Genomic DNA, 21,404 nt, shown 5'->3' on the forward strand with positions numbered 1-21,404 from the left:
CCCCCTCCCTCTCCTACCTGGCCCCCCCTGGTAAGCCGGGCTGCACAGGACGCTATCCGTCCTGTGCAGCCAGTGACAGGCTGTCTCCGGTCACATGGCGGCGATCCCCGGCCGCTGATTGGCCGGGGATCGCCGATCTGCCTTACGGCGCTGCTGCGCAGCAGCGCCGTACAATGTAAACAAAGCGGATTATTTCCGCTTGTGTTTACATTTAGCCTGCGAGCCGCCATCGGCGGCCCGCAGGCTATTCACGGAGCCCCCCGCCGTGAATTGACAGGAAGCAGCCGCTCGCACGAGCGGCTGCTTCCTGATTAATCAGCCTGCAGCTGGCGACGCAATACTGTGTCGCTGGTCCTGCAGCTGCCACTTTGCCGACGCACGGTATAAGCGTGCGGTCGGCAAGTGGTTAAAGCAGCAGACAGACCTAAACGGACTGTACTGATTACTATTCCTGGAGAGTGCAAATAGAAAAAAACTAGACCTAAAATTATTATTGCATTATATATGAAAAAGCAGTTGGTGATTCCGCATACATTATTTATTTAACGAGTGGACTTGCTCTGTTTGTGCAAACATACTTTTACGCTCACCTGGAAGTTGTCAGGTGTCGGTCCACATTTTCTGTTCGGCAATCCACTGAAAAGCACAATCTCATTGTCCTGCAGCTCTTGTGATCTGACTGAATTTATTAGCCTCTGTAAATCTGGAGATACTTCATCTAGCTTCTGAAACAATGACAAACAAAGCCATAGTTTATCTGTCCAAACACTATACAATCTTCCTGTACAACCCTTGTACAATATTACCAACATCTATGTTACACAAGGACCAGCTGATTGTATGTATTCCTCTGGTAGGCCCCAAAGTTCCATACACGTGTTAGATTGAGGTGCTCATAAAACAAGCAGTCAGACGGTTATCAAACATTTGAATTCAGCAACATTACGACGACGATCCGCTGATTGGATCGAACCAGAAGTGTGAAAATAAGGACCTACAAAATAAGCAAGTGTAAAATTTGAATATATCGTTTGTTATAGGGCTCGATTCACAAAAGGGTGCTAACTCAGTTAGCACGTCTAAAAGCTTTGGGCATGCTAACTAGGGTGCTAAGCAGTTAGCACGCCCAAAGCTTTTATTGATCATTCACAAAGTTTAGTGCTGCGCGCAAAACATCATACTGGGTGCGTTCAAACTGTTGCACCGGGTGCGCCTAAAACGTCGCACCATGCGACGTGATTTGGGTGCACCCGGTGCGACGGTTTGATCGCACCCGGTGCGATGTTCCATGTGCACCGCGCGAAACTTTGCGCGTCCTAAAGGGCTTTAGGCGTGCTAAGGGGCTTTTAGGCGTGCTAACTAAGCCCATAGTTTGGTACGAGTGACTAACAGCGATTATCTTCCAAATTGATCCACACAGATTGTTCTACAATCTACATGGACCATACTCGCTGTCTTTTACCATTTTTGGGGCATTTTTTAAAACGATTATCGGCTGACCCATTGTTTGTTTCCAATGCCCACAGTCTAGCGTGTGTTTGGAGCTTTAAACAACATAGATGTGTCAAGATTGGTTAAAGATTATACAGATAATTAACCTTATAATAAGATTTCCAAAAAGGTTTTTTTTTTAAATATTAAGATTACATTGATCGCTCAGTGTATTAACTTGAGAGGTCCTCATCTCTTGATGCTTTAAGGCTTTGAGGAACCTGAGACCACAATTTCAAATGTCACTTGCAACCAAACCCCAAATTCAGCAGGTTCATTCAACTTTGAGAAGATCTGTAAGGTAATATGGGGAAAAGCAGCTTTATTCTGGACACAGATATCAGTTGAAAGCTGTTCAGATTGTACAGATTTCCTCATTCATAGTCAGTGGACGAGCAAGCCATCCTAAGCCTGCACCTCTTCATAGGTTAACTTCCATCAAATGCCAACTCTAATATCAGAAGGGCTGCTGTACCCCTATGGATGTTGGACGTGCAGCTTTGATACATCAACAAAGGGATTGATGGATTGACAGAATTCCAAAATAAATTTGCAGTATATATTTTTGATTTTATCTACTAAAATGACCATAGCTAACTACTGGAAAAAATACCCCTCCAAATTTCCTTGAGGTCAAAACATGTATTTCAAATTTCATAATTAATGAGAAACTTACTAATGTTCTACATACCCATCAACATTTTTTATGCATTTGGAAACCTTGGATAAAATTTGAATTCCCAAGCCTAAACATAGAAACACTCACTATATTAATAGCAGTAGAATGCTTAAAGAAAATCTGTAACATCAAAACTTCCCCTGAGGGGTACTCACCTCGGGAGGGGGAAGCCTCAGGATCCTAATGAGGCTTCCCACGCTGCCCTCCGTCCATCGGGGCTCTCGCTGCAGCCCTCCGTACAGCGGGGATGTAAATATTTACCCTCCCAGCTCCTGCGCAGGTGCTGTGACGGCTCTCGGCTCCGAAGTAGGCGGAAATACCCGATCACCGTCGGGTCTGCTCTACAGCGCAGGTGCAAGTCTCCGGCAGCTGCGCAGTACAGCGGACCCGACTGAGATCGGGTATTTTCCTCTACTTCGGAGCTGAAAGCCACAACAGCGCCCCTGCTGGAGCCTGGAAAGGTAAATATTGAACAGGATGTTGGGTCTGTCGGGCCGCTGTTCGGAGGACTGCAGCGAGACCCCCGTGGGACAGAGGATGGAGTGGGAAGCCTCATTAGGACCCTGAGGCTTCCCCCTCCCGAGGTGAGTACCCCCCAGGGGAACTTTTAGATGTTACAGTGTCTCTTTAACTACTCTTATGGACTCCTTTTTCTATCCCCTTTTTTTCTCTTCTTCTATGCTTTTCTTTCTTTTTTTTATTCCTTTCTTCTCTCTTTTCTAACCCCACTTTTTCTTCTCTAACCCTTCCAATCGAACAGGGACAGACAGAATGAGAGGAAGGGAAGATCCACCCCATTCTCTCTTATATTACTTTTCCAACACTGTAGGTCTATAGTATGTTTCTTACCACTGGCCCAAGAGACTTATTTATTTACTAGCTGATGGCCCCGGTATGTATTTGGCTAGTGTTGGCTCTGCCTACTTTTTCTAATCCTAACACACAATTACTCAATGACCTAGTTTGTGAGCTTTGCAGTCTTTGGCATCAATAATTTGCATTAAAATGAAACACATCTTATTGGCCGTGGCTTCACCCCTTTTTCTAAATTTGAACAACAGTCACCCAATGAATAACTGTACCAGGTTTGAGGCTTGTGCCATTAACAGTGCAATAATGGCAGCAATTAAATATTCCCCTTGAAAATCAATAGGTGAATTTTGATTGGCTTTTTTAGGCTCCACCCACTTTACTGAATATTAATCCCAGTCACCCAGTGACAAACTGTGCAAAGTTTGAGAACCCTACCATAAACAGTGTAAGAATGGCTGCAGTTTATATTTTCCCAATTAAATTTGTATTTGTCTCCACGCACGTTTTGGTTATGGGGATAAAAAGTATCCTATATGTTATTCCAGGTAATGTACTATGTGTGTGCCAAATTTCATTCAAATCCGTTCAGCCATTGTTGTGTGATTGAGTAACAAACATCCAAACTTTCGCATTTATAAAATTAGTGAGATTTATTTATTTTATTTTTTATTTACGTATATTGTTATATTTATTTAGTTAAATTATTTATTGTACATGTTTAAGTGCATATTACAATACTCAAACAAGGGAACATTAGAGAAAGACATAATGGACATTAAATTCTGAGCTTCTCTGATGGACATTTAGAAAAAGTCTATGTACTCTGTAGAGCTCTGTAAGAGGTCAGTGTTATAAATAGATATTTTTTGTACTCATTCAAATGATTTCCTCAGTTCAGTGACATCAGTCATTCGGTGTGGAGGTGTATGCACCAAGTAGAATTACGTGCGTAATGTCTTACCACTCAATGAATACAGCAGAAAGCAATACATTCCATGTAATGCATTACACTCTACTCATCGTATGTAAGTCTTTACGCACCTAATTCTACTTAAGAGGCCTCTGCAGGTCTACCTTTTATGACCCGCACCCCTTTACCAGCACCCACCCTGCTTTCTGGGCATTCCGACACCTGCACCTGACCCAACAGCGTCCAAACCTGCAACCTGACCCGCAACCTGGTATATGGCTGCCTAATGCAGCCATGGTTTAGTTACCTATCCAGGCGACCCTAACTCTTCTCCTCCACCTGCGGCGGGACTGCACTCCCGACATCTTCGTTTGGCTTCCGAAATGACGTGATCTTAACCCAGAGGATGATGTCAGCAATGCAGCCCCACCCAGTGGTGGGAGAGGGGTGATGGAAGAGTCTCGCACATGCAGGGCTACTTGCAACCTGACCCAAAACAAAAACTCTGAGCCTTACCTTTCTGAAAGCTGAATGACTTGAGTCCTCATTGAGAGTGCTGAGATTTACAAAGCAGATCTATAAGAAAAAGAAAAATGCATTGAAGAGAATATCTATGATGCCAGTGTGGTTGAGAGTTTTAACTGCATCATTTCTGCACACACACACACACACTCACACACACACACACACGTACACACACATGTACGTACACACACACACACACACACACACACGTACACACACACACACGTACACACACACACACACGTACACACACACACACACGTACACGTACACACACACACACACACACACACACACACACACACACTCACACACACACACACGTACGTACACACACACACACACACACACACACACACACACGTACACACACACACACACACACACACACACACACACACACACACACACACACACACACACACACACACACACACACACACACACACACACACACACTTTTAAGTATTAAATATATACAAATAAGAAGTAAAATACATAAATTACTTTTCTCCTATATTGCACACATTCAATTCTTTGTGTAGTACTTTTCTCCTATATTGCTGTCACTTACAGTAGGTAGTAGAAATCTGACAGAAGTGACAGGTTTTGGACTAGTCATAGGAGATTCCCAGGGATTTATTTATTTTCAAAAGCACTTAGGGCGCATTTCCACTTGAGCGGAAACCGCCGCGAATCCGCAGAGTTTCCCTGCAGGCGAATAAAGCGGGGAAACTCTGCCATAGGGTGCAATGGTAACGCCGGCCGAATCGCTACCGCTAGCGATTCGGCTGGCTTTTCCATCCGAATCGGCGCGGGAGGCTGCGGATCCCATAGCCGTGCATGGCACGGCTGATGGGATTCGCCTGCTTTCCCCGCAGACCCGGAAGAGCCGGCGCGCGTCTCGCAGATGCGCGCCGCTCAAGTGGAAACGCGCCCTTAGTGAATGGTAGTTTCTCTGTCCAACTGCCAAAAAACTGTAGCGAACAGGAAAAGCTTGCCAGCATTATTGTTTAAATCCTTTTTAGGGAATATCTTTATAAAGAACTAGCTGACCTAAGCCCATTTAAAAACGGTCTCTAGGTCTTTCACTGCTGCCTGCCACACGTACACCCGTCGCGTGCACCTGTCCGCCGTGCATGCGCGCAGCCACCCGCCGTGCACCCGCCCGCCTCCTGCCCCGTCCTGCATCCTGTCCCAACGGCTGTGTCGGTGCAGGACATCATTAGCACCACAACAAACGTGGACATGCGCAGTAGCGCAAAAGCACTGACACAGGGACAGGACACAGGGACACAGGGGTTTTATATATAGAGATAAAAGCCTTGCTGAGAATCCCCTATGAAGAGATGGACTAGTCCAAAACCTGTCACTTCTGTCAGAGTTCTACCACCTACTGTAAGTGACAGCAACATAGGAGAAAAGTAATTTATGGCTCATTTTACTCTGGAAAAAAAACCATGCTTCTTATTTGTCTGTGTTTGCACATATTTTAATTTTTTTCAATTTTTCGCCTTAGTGCCCCTTCAAAGCACTTGAGAGCTGTTGCCATTATGGCTGTACTCAGTAGGCTACCCTGGAAGCAAAAGGGAGTCTTGCCCAGGGTCCCTTACTAAATAGATGCTGGATCCAGTCAGGATATAACCTCTGGTCTCCAACGTCAAAGGCAGTGCCAATGACCAGTACATTATCCAGTTGACAAATGTTAAATCCATTAGTGTTGCACAAATACAGAAAAATATTAGGAACTTTAAAAAATGGCAGAAAAGCACAATTTTCACACTGGAAAATTTTCGATGAGGCCTCTCTAACTACTGAATATTTAGTCAAATGTTAAGGCCCACCTCAGGCTTGTGTGTCTAATGCATACTGTGTGTATATATGCAGTCAGTGCACAAAGTTTTGTGCATTGCACATTAAGTTTTTCATTATTTACTTTTATTAAACATCTTACCAGGACCCACACAGCACAATGAAATGTTACTGTTTATGTAAGAGTGTAATGCTGGGTACACACGATGCAATTTCTCGCCCGACAGGTGGGAATCAGGCGATTATTTCTGACATGTCCAATCGGCTCCCAATCGATGAAGTGATCAATTTTGCAAACTTATAATTGGAAAATCAACCACTTTATCGATCGGGTGCACTTTAGACGTGGGTGTACGCACGATGCAACTTCACGTCCGACACCCGTCGATCGGGCAGGAAATTGCATTGTGTGTACCCAGCGTAAGGTAGGTTCATAATGGCTATTGCATTACCTTTAACTACAGGAACGCAACGGATCAGGATAGCAGCATCGCACGTTATCTGTGCTTTGTCGCATGTGTCGCATACAGTGGTATTTTCGCCACAATTCCTCTTAAAAGGCACTCTCTTGCCCACGAACTCCATCTTTGTTTAGTGTTCAGCTTGAACAAAACAGATATAAAGAAAAAAACAAACACTTCTCCTATTGCAGTACTATAAATATGTAGATAGTGGGCGGGGCTGCCTGCAGCCTTTGCAGATGTAATTTCCTAACATGTAGCCTGTTAGGCAGGCATGACTTTGTAGGTGCAATCACATGATCACATGCCATCAGGAGGCTGAGTTTTTGTTTTGTTTTTTACCTTTTTCAGTGTAACGTGCAAAGGGAATGGGAATAAAAGCTGGATAGCAATTAAACCTGCTGCCTGCTAATGTTGTATACAAAATTCAGTTACGGGATACAAATGGACTTTAAAGAGAAACTCCGACCAAGAATTGAACTTTACCCCAATCAGCAGCCAATACCCCCTTTTACATGAGAAATCTATTCTTTTTCACAAACAGATCATCAGGGGGCTCTGTATGGCTGATATTGTGGTGAAACCCCTCCCACAAGTAACCCCTCCCACAAGAAAAGTTCGAACCTTTGGCAGTTTCCTGTCTGTGAACCTTATTGCTTTGTGGGAAATAGCTGTTTACAGCTGTTTCCAGCTGCCAAAAACCATGGAGCAGCTACATCACCTGCCAACAGTAAAATGTTCACTGGAGTTCCTCTTTAAAGAGAAACTCCGCCCAAGAATTGAACATTATCCCAATCAGTAGCTGATGCCCCCTTTTACATGAGAAATATATTCCTTTTCACAAACAGACCATCAGGGGCGCTGTATGGCTGATATTGTGGTGAAACCCCTCCCACAAGTAACAAGAAAAGTAGGTACTCTTGGCAGTTTCCTGTCTATGAACCTTGTTGCATTGTGGGAAATAGCTGTTTACAGCTGTTTCCAACTGCCACAAAAACATGCAGCAGCTACATCACCTGCCAGCAGTAAAAATGTCACCATGTAATAAATGTCAGAATGTAAATCAGGGATTTAAAAGATTTTATAATGGGCAAACACTGACTAAATCATTTATCCATAATTATTGTAAAAATGAAGCACTTTTTTATTACATTATATTAACTGGAGTTCCTCTTTAAAAACTACACTCACATCTTGGCCACAGTTTGATGCAGCACATTATCGGTTTACAGTAGGATGGCATCCTGGGTATTTTACAAAACATGGCAATGCTCCTGATGTGATCAAGAGGTTCCAGAAAGAATAACATAAAACAAATGTATTAAAGGGGAACTGAAGAGATAGGTATATGGAGGCTGTCCTGTTTATTTCCTTTTAGACAATACCAGTTGCCTGGCAGCCCTGCTGATCCTCTTCCTCTAATACTATTAGCCATAGCCCCTGAACAAGCATGCAGCAGATCAGGTGTTTCAGTGGTTCAGACTTATAAGTCAGATCTGACAAGACTAGCTGCATGCTTGTTTCTGGTTTTAATCAGATACTACTGCAGAGAGATAGACCAGCAGGGCTGCCAGGCAACTGGTATTGATTAAAAGGAAATAAACATGACAGCCTCCATATACCTCTCTCTTCAGTTCCCCTTTAATCAATCATAAAATATTCACAAGAAAAAAACGACAGAAACACCTTTTCTATTTTCTAGCGTACACCTAAATGGTTTTGGGCTTTTATAAAGTCCCATAGAAATAAAACCGCTCACATTCAGCATATGAATGTAACAAACATGTCTTTTGAAGGCAACGCCTGCATTAGTTCTGCTGGTGTGAAGTGCTCAGAGTATGGTTGATTCACATATTTGTAGTTCGACATGCGGTAGAGAATTATTTAATCACATACATTAAATTCCCTGAACAGAAAGAAATAACTCTCCTGTCATGTGTAGAATTTGCCATTGTCGCTTGCTGAAAGCCTGACTGCATGTCCCCATCACGTTGCCACAGCTTTCAGTCAGCACTAGCGAATAATTATGTTAACTTCTTTGTGTTTTGTACATGTTTCCAAATGCGCAATAACTCGGCTGTTTGTTTAACGTGAGTTACTGAACCCCACGCAGAGCAACACAGAAAACAGACTTAGGCTCACAGCTTCATATTTCATAATTACTGCAGTCTCACACAGTACATGAGCAGAAAACTACAATATTAAAAAGGACGACAAGAAATAACCAACATTTTTAAATGATAAACCTTAAAGGAAAAGCTATAATGATGACTTGGTGGCATGGTGAGGTGGAATGGATCACCCGTGGCTTCTTCGGTGTCTCAGCAACATTAAAACGGAATTGTCAGCCATAAATTCCATTTACCCACTGCTCTATGTTTATTACGTAGTCTACATGCAGTCTGTATTGCAAGCGTTCCAATATAATCATAAATGTGTCTGCTGTACTGGGGACACCTGGCGGTGAGCTCCATGCGCTGAAAGCACCTGCTTTGGCACCTATACCTGGGGGGGGGGCATCCAAATTTTTGCAGGGGAGCCCAGTGATTTCTAGTTACGCCCCTGGATGTGCTCCCAGAATTAGGTAGCTTACTTACAGTAAAGTTAGCCAGATATGGCCCCAGTATTAGGTATGTCCACCCTGTAGAGGTGTCAGGTGCGCCTCTAGTATTAGGTGCCTCCCAATATAGACAGCAGATGTGCCCTGTAATAAAGTCACCCACCCAGTATAGGTAGCCATATGTTCCCCTGGTATTAGGTAACCCTTGCCAAGTAATTTTTAAAATCATGAACCTATCATCTCCTGCTTGTCATGTACAAAGCAGTATAGGGACAATGATGCTGTGTAGCCTGCAAGAACTCAGTATGTACAAAATGAGCTCACATTTTTAAAGCGATTTGTTCCTGTAAAAGTCCAATTGCATGGACAGCAAAGAGGAGCAGCAGGAGAGATGTAACCAATCAGATTTCAATTTAGTAAAGTGACTTCAAACTCCAAGTAGCTCAGTCAGAGCTCACCTCTTACAGGATTTTTTACACTGCAGACAAAAATAATCCTCCCTGATAAGCTTTTGCTGGAATGTACAAGATTGTAAAAGTTGTGTTCCAGCACTGGTCAGACCTGCGCTAAAAGGAAAACAGGGTATAGTAGAAAAGCCTGGTTGTGGCCATCAACCTTCAAAAACCAAATAAAGCCACACAGCCCTCTGGTTACATAGGAGGTTGCACGCCTCAAACGTATATTAGCAATAAGTTCTACTTATTTCATATGATTGCATCCCCTGGGGCATCATAAGATGAATGGGGGGGCGGTTTTATGACTCAGACCCTCCTGAGTGAAGAGTTCCATCATTCTTAACACCGATCTTCTCAGCCAATTCATGCACTTCAAAAGAAATGTCTGTAAAGGTTCTTGAAAGTCATAAAAAGGTCAAACAACGGCAAATGTGAAAACTTATAAACACGAGTGTTGCCAATCAGAAAAAAGCAATGCATTTCAAATAGAGATGGTAATTTATTTTGTAAATGAACACGGCTCTGTAGTTCAGCAAGCGTTTGCAGGAGGAGATGGGCCATCTGCTCTCCTACCTAGAGCATCCGGGTAATGTTGCCTTCTCGGCAGGATCTGTCACTGACATATGCTGGTATCAGTATACCAGTGCACATGCCTGCGTGACCTCTCATATGTATAGCCCCATTACCCCGGGGAGGAACGAACATTTACTCAGGCAATGAATATCTCATTATGTAGCAAATAAAGATGAATAGTCATAAACGAAGAGCTAGTTCACACTGCAAGAGCTTTTTCTAAGCGATTGTAATTTTAGAGAGGATCTGTAATAGCCCCCCTCCCACCTGGAGATACTTACATAACGAGCGGGAAGCCTCTGGATCCTAATGAGGCTTTTCCCATCATCTTCTGCCCCTTGGATGTCATCCTCTGCCCCTTGGATGTCATCCTCTGCCCCTTGGATGTCATCCTCTGCCCCTTGGATATCATCCTCTGCCCTTTGGATGTTGGCTGTGGCGCATGCGCATCAGCGCCTGCAATATTTACCTTTACTGGCTCCAGCGCAGGCGCAGTAGTGGCTTTCCAATCGGGCTCAATCGGAAATAGCAGAGCCCGATTGGGACCACTCTACTGTGCAGGCGACTCGCCAAACAGAAAGCCACAACTGCGCTTGCGCTGGAGCCAGGGAAGGTAAATATTTACATGACCGCCATTCCGGGTCTGCCAGCGCCACAACTGAGGGACAGAGGAGGACGGGGGAAGACTCATTAGGATCCCCTCAGGGGAGGTTTTTATTTTGACAGATCCTCTTTAAAGCGGATCTGAGATGAAAAGCTAACTATAACAAGTAACTTGTCTATATACTTTATCTAAAGTTTAGATAGTTTACACAGCAAATATAGCTGCAAACAGCTTTAATAGAAAATTATTATTTCTTCCTGTGATACAGTGACAGCAGCCATGTTGTTTGTAAACATTACACACAGGCAAGCTGATCTGTATCTTGATCACTAAACCTGTGAAAAAAACACTAATCCCCCTCCACCCCTCTGCCTATGAAATCAATGGCTAGTAACACCTCCTCTTCCTCCTGCCCAGACTGAGCTCCCATGAGCCCTTGCTACTGCCAAGGCTCTCTGAAAACCTGTGGGCGTGGTTTATTTAGTTTATAGGGAATTAGAGTAGTAAAACAAAAACAAAAAAGTATTTGGCTTGAGGAATGCCCTATAAACAATAGGAAAGGAACGCAATTATGCAATGAGTAAAAGTTCACCTCGGATCCACTTTAAAAGCTCTTGCTAGTGTAATGCTATGTGTGTGATCTCACCTGAGCAATGTGATTACAAATCACCCATAGCATTGCATTAGCAAGAGCTTATCATATGAGCAGCACTTAAAAAGTGTTTGCAGTGTGAACCAGCCCTTACTGGCTTCCCCTCCCTCCACTCCTAACACCAAGACTGGGGGTGGAGAGCTGTAATCCCCCCCCCCTTCCCAAACACACCCACACACAAAGTTATTTTCTGGACTCCAGAGGCTCCTGCGATAATGTCTCATTGAGGTTTCATCTGAATATTAGTTGGTGACCCAACAAATCATAGCAACAGCCTGAGCTCCTACAGTTACTTTTGTGAAAGGGCAGAATGCTCATGCCATTTAACTCCCTTATTTTTCTTTGACTGGATGGGGCATAGCTGATACAGCCATCAATGCCTACATGACATGACATGACATAGTAATACAATTGTATAAGCATATCTAAGGCCACCATAAAAACTTAGCAATGTAGCTTTTTATCTCTGGGTCTGTACAAAGGAGAAGAGGACATGAACTATGCATTTTAAGGGCAGAAATCACATTGCATGCTAAATTGGAGGCCTAAAGTGCTTTAAAACATCCTGCATGTGTATACATCAATCAGGGAGTGTAATTAGAGTTCTGCTTCACACTGACACATCAAACTCACTGTGTAACGCACCGCAAACAGCTGTTTGTGTAGTGACGGCCGTGCTGGACTGGTGCGCACCATGGCTAGAGTGCAGGTGATGGCAGCTTTCCAGCCCATATGGTCGCCGGGCTGAGGTAGCTCAATGACAGAACAGTGACTCTCCAGCTGATCAAATTTAGTCTGTCCACAATGAAGCAACAACCTTATTATCTTGGGTGTGCACCCCTCCTCCCCCTGAAACACTCATATAGCCGTCGGTCATTGCTTCATTGTGATACGCAAGCCCCTTCACTGCGGCAAGGTAGCAATCACGAAGGGGAATTAACAAATGTACATGCCTTTTGTTTTGTTGCTGCAGTGCAGCCAGAAAAATTAGGCAGGCATGTACACACATCAGAAAAAATATTATAGCGGCCGCTGCTAAAAATTCAGGAATCCGCCTGAAGTCCTGGACACTGTTGGCGGTGGCGGAGAAGGCAGTAGCCCTCCGGGATCCATGCCTCATTCATTTTGATAAAGGCGAGGTACTGAACACTTTTGTGACTTAGGCAACTTCTCTTCTCAGTGACAATGCTTCCAGCTGCGCTGAATGTCCTTTCTGACAGGACGCTTGAGGCAGAGCAAGACAGAAGTTGGATGGCAAATTGTGGCAGCTCTGGCCACAGGTCAAGCCTGCGCATCCAGTAGTCCAGGGTTCATCACTGCTCACAGTGTCTACATCCACACTCAAGGCCAGGTAGTCGGCTACCTGCCAGTCGAGGCGTTGGTGGAGGGTGAATCCGGAAGGGCTAAGGCGAGATGTTGGACTAAAGAATGTCCGCATGTCCGACATCACCATGAGATCGCTAGAGGGTCTTGTCCTTGCCTGCGTGGATTACTGGCAGTGGTACCTTTATTCCATTGTGCTGTGACATCACCCTTAAATGCACTGTAAGGCATAGTTGCCAGCTTGTTCTGCAAGTGCTGCATCCTTTCTACATTCTGGTGATTTGGAAACATCTCCGCCACTTTGTGCTTATAACGCGGGTCTAGTAGCGTGGCCACCCAGTACAGCTCATTTCCCTTGAGTTTTTTTATGCGGGGGTCCCTCAACAGGCTGGGCAGCATGAAAGCCGCCATTTGCACAAATTTGGATGCAGACGTACTATCCATCTCCTCTTTCTCAGTGATGTCAGGTAAGTTCTCCTCCTCCCCCAGCCACGAACAATACCACTGGAAAGTTGAGCAGCACAAGCCCCCTGCAAGACCTGCTGCGGTTGTTCTTCCGCCTCCTCCTCCAAGAAAAATAAACACCTTCCTCATCATCTGACTCCCATTCCCCACACGATTCTTAGTCCTCCTCCTTCCCCCTCTGTGCTGCCGCAGGTGTTGACGAATCATCTGCTTCTGCTGAGAATTGATCCCACAACTCTTCCTCCTGTTCCTGTTCACGCTCTTCCACAGCTTTATCCACCACTCTACGCAAAGCACGCTCCAGGAAGAACGCATATGAGATCAAGTCGCTTCACTGCGACTCACATGGTTTGTCACCTCCTCAAACAGCCGCATGAGCCTGCAGGCATTTCGCATGAGTGTCCAGTACTTCGGCCAGAACATCCCCATTTCCCCAGAGCATGTCCATTGACTGTAGTTGTAGAGATACTGTTTGATGGCTTTCTCCTGTTGTAGCAGGCGGTTGAACATCAGGAGCGTTGAATTCCAGTGAGTCGGGCTATCGCAAATCAAGTGTCTCACCTGCAATTTGTTTCTCCACTAAATATTGGCAAAGCGTGCCATGGCCGTGTAAGACCGCCTGAAATGCCCACACACCTTCCTGGACTGCTTCAGGACATCCTAGAAGCCTGGGTACTTAGACACAAATCTCTGAATTATTAGATTCAGCACATGTGCCATGCAGGGTACATGTGTCAACTTTCCCAAATTCAAAGCCGAAATGAGATTGCTGCCGCTGTCACACACCGCGTTGCCGATCTCCAGTTGGTGCGGGGTCAGCCACTGATCCACCTGTTCGTTCAGAGCGGCCAGGAGAGCTGCTCCAGTGTGACTCTCCGCTTTGAGGCAAGACATGTCTAAGATGGCATGACACCGTCATACCTGGCATGCAACATAGGCCCTGGGGAGCTAGGGCTGTGTAGCTGGAGAGGAGATCGCAGCACCAGTAGAGTTGAACTGCCACTGCCAAGAAGGAGGAGGAGGAGGACAGCGAAGATAATGTAGCAGGAGGAGATGAGGTGGCAGCAGGTCTGCCTGCAAGCCGTGGAGGTGTCACAACTAGGTCCGCTGCACAGCCACATACTCCCTGCTTGCCAGGGGTCACCAGGTTGACCCAATGGGCTGTGTAAGTAATGTACCAGCCCTGACCGTGCTTGGCAGACCAGGCATCCGTGGTCAGATGGACCCTTAACCCAACGCTGTGTGCCAGAGATGACACCACTTGCCTTTCAACTTCATGGTACAGTTTGGGTATCGCCTTTTTTGAGAAATAATTGCGGCCTGGAATCTTCCACTGCGGTGTCCCAATGGCCACAAATTTTCGGAAGGCCTCAGAGTCCACCAGCTGGTATGGTAACAGCTGGCGAGCTAACAGTTCCACCAAGCCAGCTGTCAGACGCCAGGCAATGGGGTGACTGGCAGACATTGGCTTCTTCCGCTCAAAGATTTCCCTCGCGGACACCTGGCTGCTGCTGTGTGCAGAGGAGCAGGAACCGCTCAAGGTGAGAGGCGAAGTGGAGGAGGGTGGCTGTGATTGTAAAGGTGCAAGGGAGAAAGCAGTTGAAGATGATGCACCTCAAGAAGGAAGAGGAGAAGGAGGGTGGCTTTGCTTTTGTGTGCTGCTTTTCGCCAGGTGGTCTTCCCATTGCAGTTTGTGCCTTTTCTCCATATACCTTCGTAAGGTAGTTGTCCCTACGCGGGTGTTGGCCTCTCCATGGCTCAATTTTTGGTGGCAGAGAGAACAGATGGCATTGCTCTGATCTAAGGCAGACACACAAAAAAATGTCCACACCACTGAGCCCAGGGGTGTGGGCACTATGGTGGAGTCAGCAGCTGACGTTGAAGGGCATGTTGGCTGGCTGTCCATAGGTGGCGATACATGGCCACCAGCTGTTTCTGACGATGAGCTCCCCTGCTTCTTTCAGGAACTCATCTCCTCCTACTCCTCTCTGACTCCCCTTGGTCATCTTGTCTATTAGGATCCCACGTGGCATCCATGGAAGTATCATCATCATTATCATCATCATAATCATCCTCACCAGCTTCACTTGCCTCAGACACCTCATAAACTGCACCAACAGCAGGTACTTCATCATCCTCCTCCTCCTCACACCTTATGTCCATAGTGTCACCTAACTCAGACATATGATGTGGTGTAACTTGCTTAGCGCCTTCATCTTGTTGTAACAATAATGGCTGTGAATCAGTGAATTTCCCACCAAATAACTCCTGCGAAGTGTCAAATGCAGCAAATGTGGTGTTTGTAGTAGCGTTACCGGCTGCGGAAGATGAGGTGTTCTGTGTTAAATAGTCAACCACGTCCTGACAATCTTGGGAGTTGATGGGACGAGCCTTTTTCAGAGCACTATACTTTGGGCCAGGGCCGCATGAAAACACGTCAGCACAACATTGAATAGACCTGCCGGGTGGCCTGCCTCTGGCTCTGCCTCTGCCTGTTGTTTTGTCCATATCGGGGGGGGGGGGGGGGGGGCAGGATGAAGTGAAAGGCATGCACTGACTTGACTAATACAATGTGCAGTCACACAGGTGCAGTGAAAGGTATGCAGTGACTGGTATTACAATACAATATGCAGCTGTCACACAGTTGCAGTTAACAGGTATGCACGGACTGGTATATTACACAGAGTGCAGTCACACAGGTACTGTGAACAATTATGCAATGACTAGTATTACAAATGTGCAGCTGTCACACACACAGGTACTGTGAACAGGTGCAGTGACTGGTATATAATATAACACTGCTTGCGGTCACGTAGGTAGGTGCACTACTGAACAGGTATGCAGGGATTGGTATTACAAATGTGCAGCTGTCACACACAAACGGTAGTCACTGAATGTGCTGTGCCTGGCACTGGCACAGTAGGAATTACCAAGGGGCCAAGGTCCAGCAGCTGCGACTGATTGACAGGGCTGCATATGCAACACAAGTGTCTGTGGGACACACACACACACACACACACACACACAAAAAATAGATCACAAGAACAACATTAGCTCTCAATAGAGCTGTTGAGGATGAGGAGTGCTTTTTAGCAATAAGTATCAGCAAGGAGCAAGCTAACAAGCCTAACACAAGAGCCTAACTAAGCTTTCCCTATGTCAGCAGGTTCTCTCCCTTCTCTAATTACTGCAGCCACACGAGTGAGTGAAAAGGCTGACGCTGCCTGCATTTTATAAGAGAGGGGCTCCAGGAGGGAGTGTAGCCTGATTGGCTACCCTGTGTCTGCTGACTGTGATGTAGAGGGTCAAAGTTGACCCTAATGATGTAGTATAAGTGGCGGGTCGAACTCGCATATAGTTCGTGGTTCACCGCGAACCAACGAAGTTCGCGCGAATAAGTATGCGGACGAACCGTACGGGCCATCTTTAACTTCCCCTCAGACTTAACTAATGCAGCCTGATTGGCTGGAGCCTCTTTCCCTCCCGTTTTCCCCTCCCACACCTCTGTTTCTCTCTGATTGGCCAATATTTCTTATGCTGAGACAATGCGCTTTCTATAGTGAAGGTCGGGCAAACCAGGCAGAAGAGACTAAGGGAGAAAATTACATCAATATTGGCTTTAAAATAGCCACACTTAAATGGGAAATGCTAAGAAGGATTTTTTTCTTTTTTACTGTAGAAAAATCACTAAAATCAAAATGTGGACAGTGCAATACATATGCTATGTAAGTAGAGCAAGTATGTATCTACTTATATATGTGTTTTTTCCTGATATAGTATAGCTGACAGCTCCTATTTAATGAAATGGATAACTAATGATTTTTTTTTTGTAAGACTTAATCGACTCATGAAGTAGAAGGCTTCCAGGTGAGAATACAATTTTGTCAGAGGAAATCTTCTCCATGAGGCGATGTGCTTCAGTCCAAAAAGGAAAATTATGGGGACAGGACCAGAAGATGTGGAGAATGTCCTCCCCATGTGCTCCACATCTCCAACATAGATCCAGTGATGTGGAAAAGATTTTGTGCAATGCCTGGGGAGTTCTGAACCATCTAGACATAATTTTAAATACAAGCAGGTGCTGTAAATCTTACCTACAGGAAACAGTCTCTTTACTTGCATTTAGAAGGGGCTTGAATGTTTTTTGTTAATTTGAAGGGCATCCACAGCTATGTTAATTGTGGTGAGCAGGCATGAGCAGGCGAGACCTCTTGCTGATGCACTGCATGCTGCTCTCTATCTTCACAGCCAGAAGTGCCAGGAGGATGCAGACCAGCATGGCAGTGGCATAAATAAGTTAATCCTTTCTTTCACAGTTGCTCCTTGCTCGCGTGCAAGAATAGGTTTGCATTTTGAAAAAAAAAACTGTTCTCGCTCACACCTAGTGGGCAGTCGATACCTTGACTTGGTGAGTACATTTTTTGCCCTTGAGCCTCACTGCACCTCTAAATTGAGGACATTTTATTGGCTCTTGGAGCATGCCGATATTATATGCCCCCCACTTCCCTTTCTCTATTTTACAAGCTGTTTTTTAAATACTTTATATAGATTTGTCCTGTTTGGCTGCAAAGAACTTTAGGGACCAAAAAAGAACAACCTTGGTTTATACCCAAGCATATGCAGTAGGTGATTTAGCAGTGAGTAAAATAACTTTTCCATGTGCTGACTAAAATCAAAAGCTACTTTATTGTACACAATTATCAATGGTCATGCAATGCATATGAATCCAAAATTATCCACTCACACCTCACAAATTCACACACACATCACCATCTAGAATGGCCCTTCTATCTTTCTATTTCAATAATGTCTAAAAAATATCTAAAAGATAGTGTCCTCAGTATCAGGCACAGGAAAAAAACAAACAAAAAATAACAAATAACACAATACAATCCGTTTTCGTATCATCAAAAAAGTTCCTATTGATATACAAAATCGCTGAACAATTTTCTTCTGATTGCCAAGTTACTTCTATAATTTTTCCACTATGGGTCCAGAGCGTTATAACAAACTCGAAAAAAAGCAAGTCTTTAGTCAATATAACTCACATCATTTTGGATTCATATGCATTGCATGACCATTGATAATTGTGTACAATAAAGCAGCTTTTGATTTTAGTCAGCACGTGGAAGTGTTATTTTACTTATGTACATTTAATTTACAAGGTTAAAGCGATCCCTGTTTGACACACAGTTTTTAGGAAACCCCCATCAGCACCATTTCTGGGTAACATTAACTTTGATTTAGCAGTGAGGCTTGGTTCACACAGGCTTCTGTCTTGCTCCTGCTCGGTGTCTCATTTGAACGCAGCTTAAAGTGAATGGGAACCGCATTTTTTTAAAAAATGAAGCAAATACTTACCTAAGGATAGGGAAGGCTCTGGGTCATATAGAGCCTTCCGTCTCCTCTCTCGGTGCTCTCTATCCTGTGCTGGCTCCCGTTTCAATCCTCCACCGAAAGGGTATTTGGAAGTCTTCGGGAGTCGTGTCCTCCAGAAGACGTGCGGCTCCATACTGCACAGGCGTGAGCGTGCAAGAGAGCGTGCTTGCGCAGTACAGGGCCGTCCTTCTTCAGGAGCACTAAATTAGTCAAATACTGCTACCGGGCGAGCCAGCACTGGAACGAGGGGACCAGGAGAGGAGCCGGAAGGCTCTATAGGACCCAGAGCCTTCCCTCTCCTTGGGTAAGTATCTATCTCATTTTTTTAAATGCGGTTCCCATTTACTTTAACTGCTGTGTAAAAGCTTGTAGCTTTTACTTTCATTTCATAGCTTTTAACGGCTTTCAATTGAAATCTTTTTTTCCCTGAGCTTCTGATGGCTTTTGAGAAACAGGAAGTTTTGGCAGATTGCATCCCAGGCTCTTATATTTTCACATTATTACTGCAATCCGCTATAGTGATGATTCATAATCCGCTAATTACTATTACGTAACATTTCACGTAAATTTTCGCAATTATGGCCATACGTAATTACGATCTGAGAATTAGTAATTGTCACGTAGTGTTGTGCCGAATTTAGCTGTTAATAGAAAAGCCCTTATACAGGATATTGTCAAAAGTGCTGGGTACGTTAAAGGGAATAATAGGAATTAATAATAAATAATAATAATAATTTTACAAAGAGACCTTTTAAGTTTTGGAGAAATTGGATTTTAAAAGTGCAAAGAAAAAAAACGTGTAAACTCAGAAAAACTACTGTATGTTGTATTGCATGTTTAAAATCGAGTTTTTCAAGAACTACAACTCAAGAACTACAAGGTCTTTTTTGACTTGTTCCCACTATTCTCTTTAAAGGGAGAATAGTGGGTCGGAGACTTCTCTCTTCCGCTCCACTTGGGCTCCCAAAGACTTGCGTGTAATGTCAGGCTTGGCAAGTTATCAGCTCACAGCTCAGCTCCTATGCCCCAAACTATCCCCACCTTCTCCACCCGGTGTGGCGCTTGAACGGGAGGTGAGGAAACAACACCTGCCCGACTTCGGTTACACCCAGGCCTTGTAGGTGTAAGGTATAGGAGCTGAACGTAGAGTGAACTATGTAACTCACCAGAACCTAACAGGAGATAAGCAGAGTCCAGTAACAATCCGAGGTCATACACGTACAATCAGAAGTATCGAGGTACACAAGGAGCAGGCAAAATCAAGGTCAGATAATTCTAGGTCGGTCCGGGCAGAGATCAGAGAATAGTCAGGGATCAGGCAGAAGGTCGGTTCAGGCGGCAGGCAGAGAGTAGTCAGATTCCAGGCAGAGGTCGGTTCACAGTTAATCAATAAGCAGTAAATCATACCCAGCAGAAGCACACAGCCAAAGCTATCACAGGCAATGACAGAAAGCACTCAGCAGGTTTAAATACTTCATGCAACCAATCAGTGGTCGACCACATGCACACAGCAGCCAATCACACGCAGGCAATAATCCTGTCTAAGTGTCAGCTGAAGAGATCAGCTGACACAGGTAGCAATACATGTTAGCTGACTAACCATTCAGCTGACCAACAAAACCTCCTGACTGTGTGTTAGCTATAGCATAGTGGTTAAGGGTATCGCCTCTGATGAGCGAGACCAGTGTTCAATCCTGGCCAGGGCCAGCATTCATTATTTTATATTTATTAAATAAACCCCTGTCAGCTGACTATACTGTCAGCTGACACTACCTCTGTCGCCGCCTCAGACCATACTGTGGCCGAGAGGAGCGAAACATCCGTCCACCAGTATGCGCGGAGCGATCCCCAGTGCACGCATCACCAGCGGAGGACGGCCGTCGACATGCGGAAGTGGAGGACCCGACGTGACTCTTGTCAGGAGCGGTCGCATTGCGGGAACCTCCAGGTAAGTTCCTAACATTGCGCATGCCCAGTACAGAGCTGTCCATCTTTGGGAGCACTTGGGCTCCCGAAGACGTCCGAAGCCTTCCACGGTGGAAGATTTAAAAGAAGGAGCCTGCGGGGGAATGAGAGGATGAGGAGAGGAAGAGGAAGTCTTTGTAGGCCCAGATTCGAATGAAGGCTTCAGATTTACTTTACCATACCTAGCAATTTTGGTGACAATAACATGTATGGAGGCCTTGCTAACTGCTAAAGTCGGCACAAAATTATGTGAAAATTACACAAAATTTGCAAAATTACGATTCCGGATCATGTTTACATGCAAAATTAAAATTTTCCCGAAATTTGCATTATGATTTTGCATTGTAATTGCGAATTACGATGTGAATTTGTGCTCATCACTAATCCGTTATAGCACTGTCCCATATTGCTGACTGACTATGCACTCTATGGACCAAATCTCCTGCTGCTAGGATTGAGTGTTACTCAAGGCAAGACTCTCCCTTCGCCTATTGGTAGAAACGGGCCTGGTAGGAAAACAGGTTTGGCTCTGTACCCACTGAACACACATCCTGGAGTTTGGAGCAACATTTGTACACGGTTGCTGAACATTTTCCTTTCATTTACACTGAAATCAAAGCTGGAACTAACACTTTTCTCTCTGCTATATGAAGAGCTGTTAATTTGTTTATGTTTAACGTACAGAAGAGAAATTAATCGCCCATGAACGGAATGTGAACTCCCAGCCCTCCCCATCC

At 44.8% G+C, this 21,404-nt stretch overlaps 1 protein-coding gene across 6 annotated transcripts in view; it reads right to left on the minus strand.

Annotated features, from left to right (window-relative positions):
- Nucleotides 1-21,404, minus strand: part of SPHKAP (SPHK1 interactor, AKAP domain containing) — a 329,639-nt gene that overhangs the window by 53,097 nt on the left and 255,138 nt on the right. For 4 of the 6 annotated variants that reach the window (XM_068280530.1, XM_068280532.1, XM_068280529.1 and 1 more), the window contains 2 exons: nt 4,410-4,469; nt 591-725 (listed from right to left, as the gene is read on the minus strand). In XM_068280530.1, the coding sequence (XP_068136631.1) occupies nt 591-725; nt 4,410-4,469 (195 nt within the window). Of the gene's footprint in view, nt 1-590; nt 726-4,409; nt 4,470-4,992; nt 5,055-21,404 lie in introns of those variants that run through there. The other 2 variants (XM_068280533.1, XM_068280531.1) reach the window with 2 other exon arrangements.

This window comes from Hyperolius riggenbachi, chromosome 4, assembly GCF_040937935.1.
Source record: "Hyperolius riggenbachi isolate aHypRig1 chromosome 4, aHypRig1.pri, whole genome shotgun sequence".
Classification (NCBI taxonomy): Eukaryota; Metazoa; Chordata; class Amphibia; order Anura; family Hyperoliidae; genus Hyperolius; species Hyperolius riggenbachi.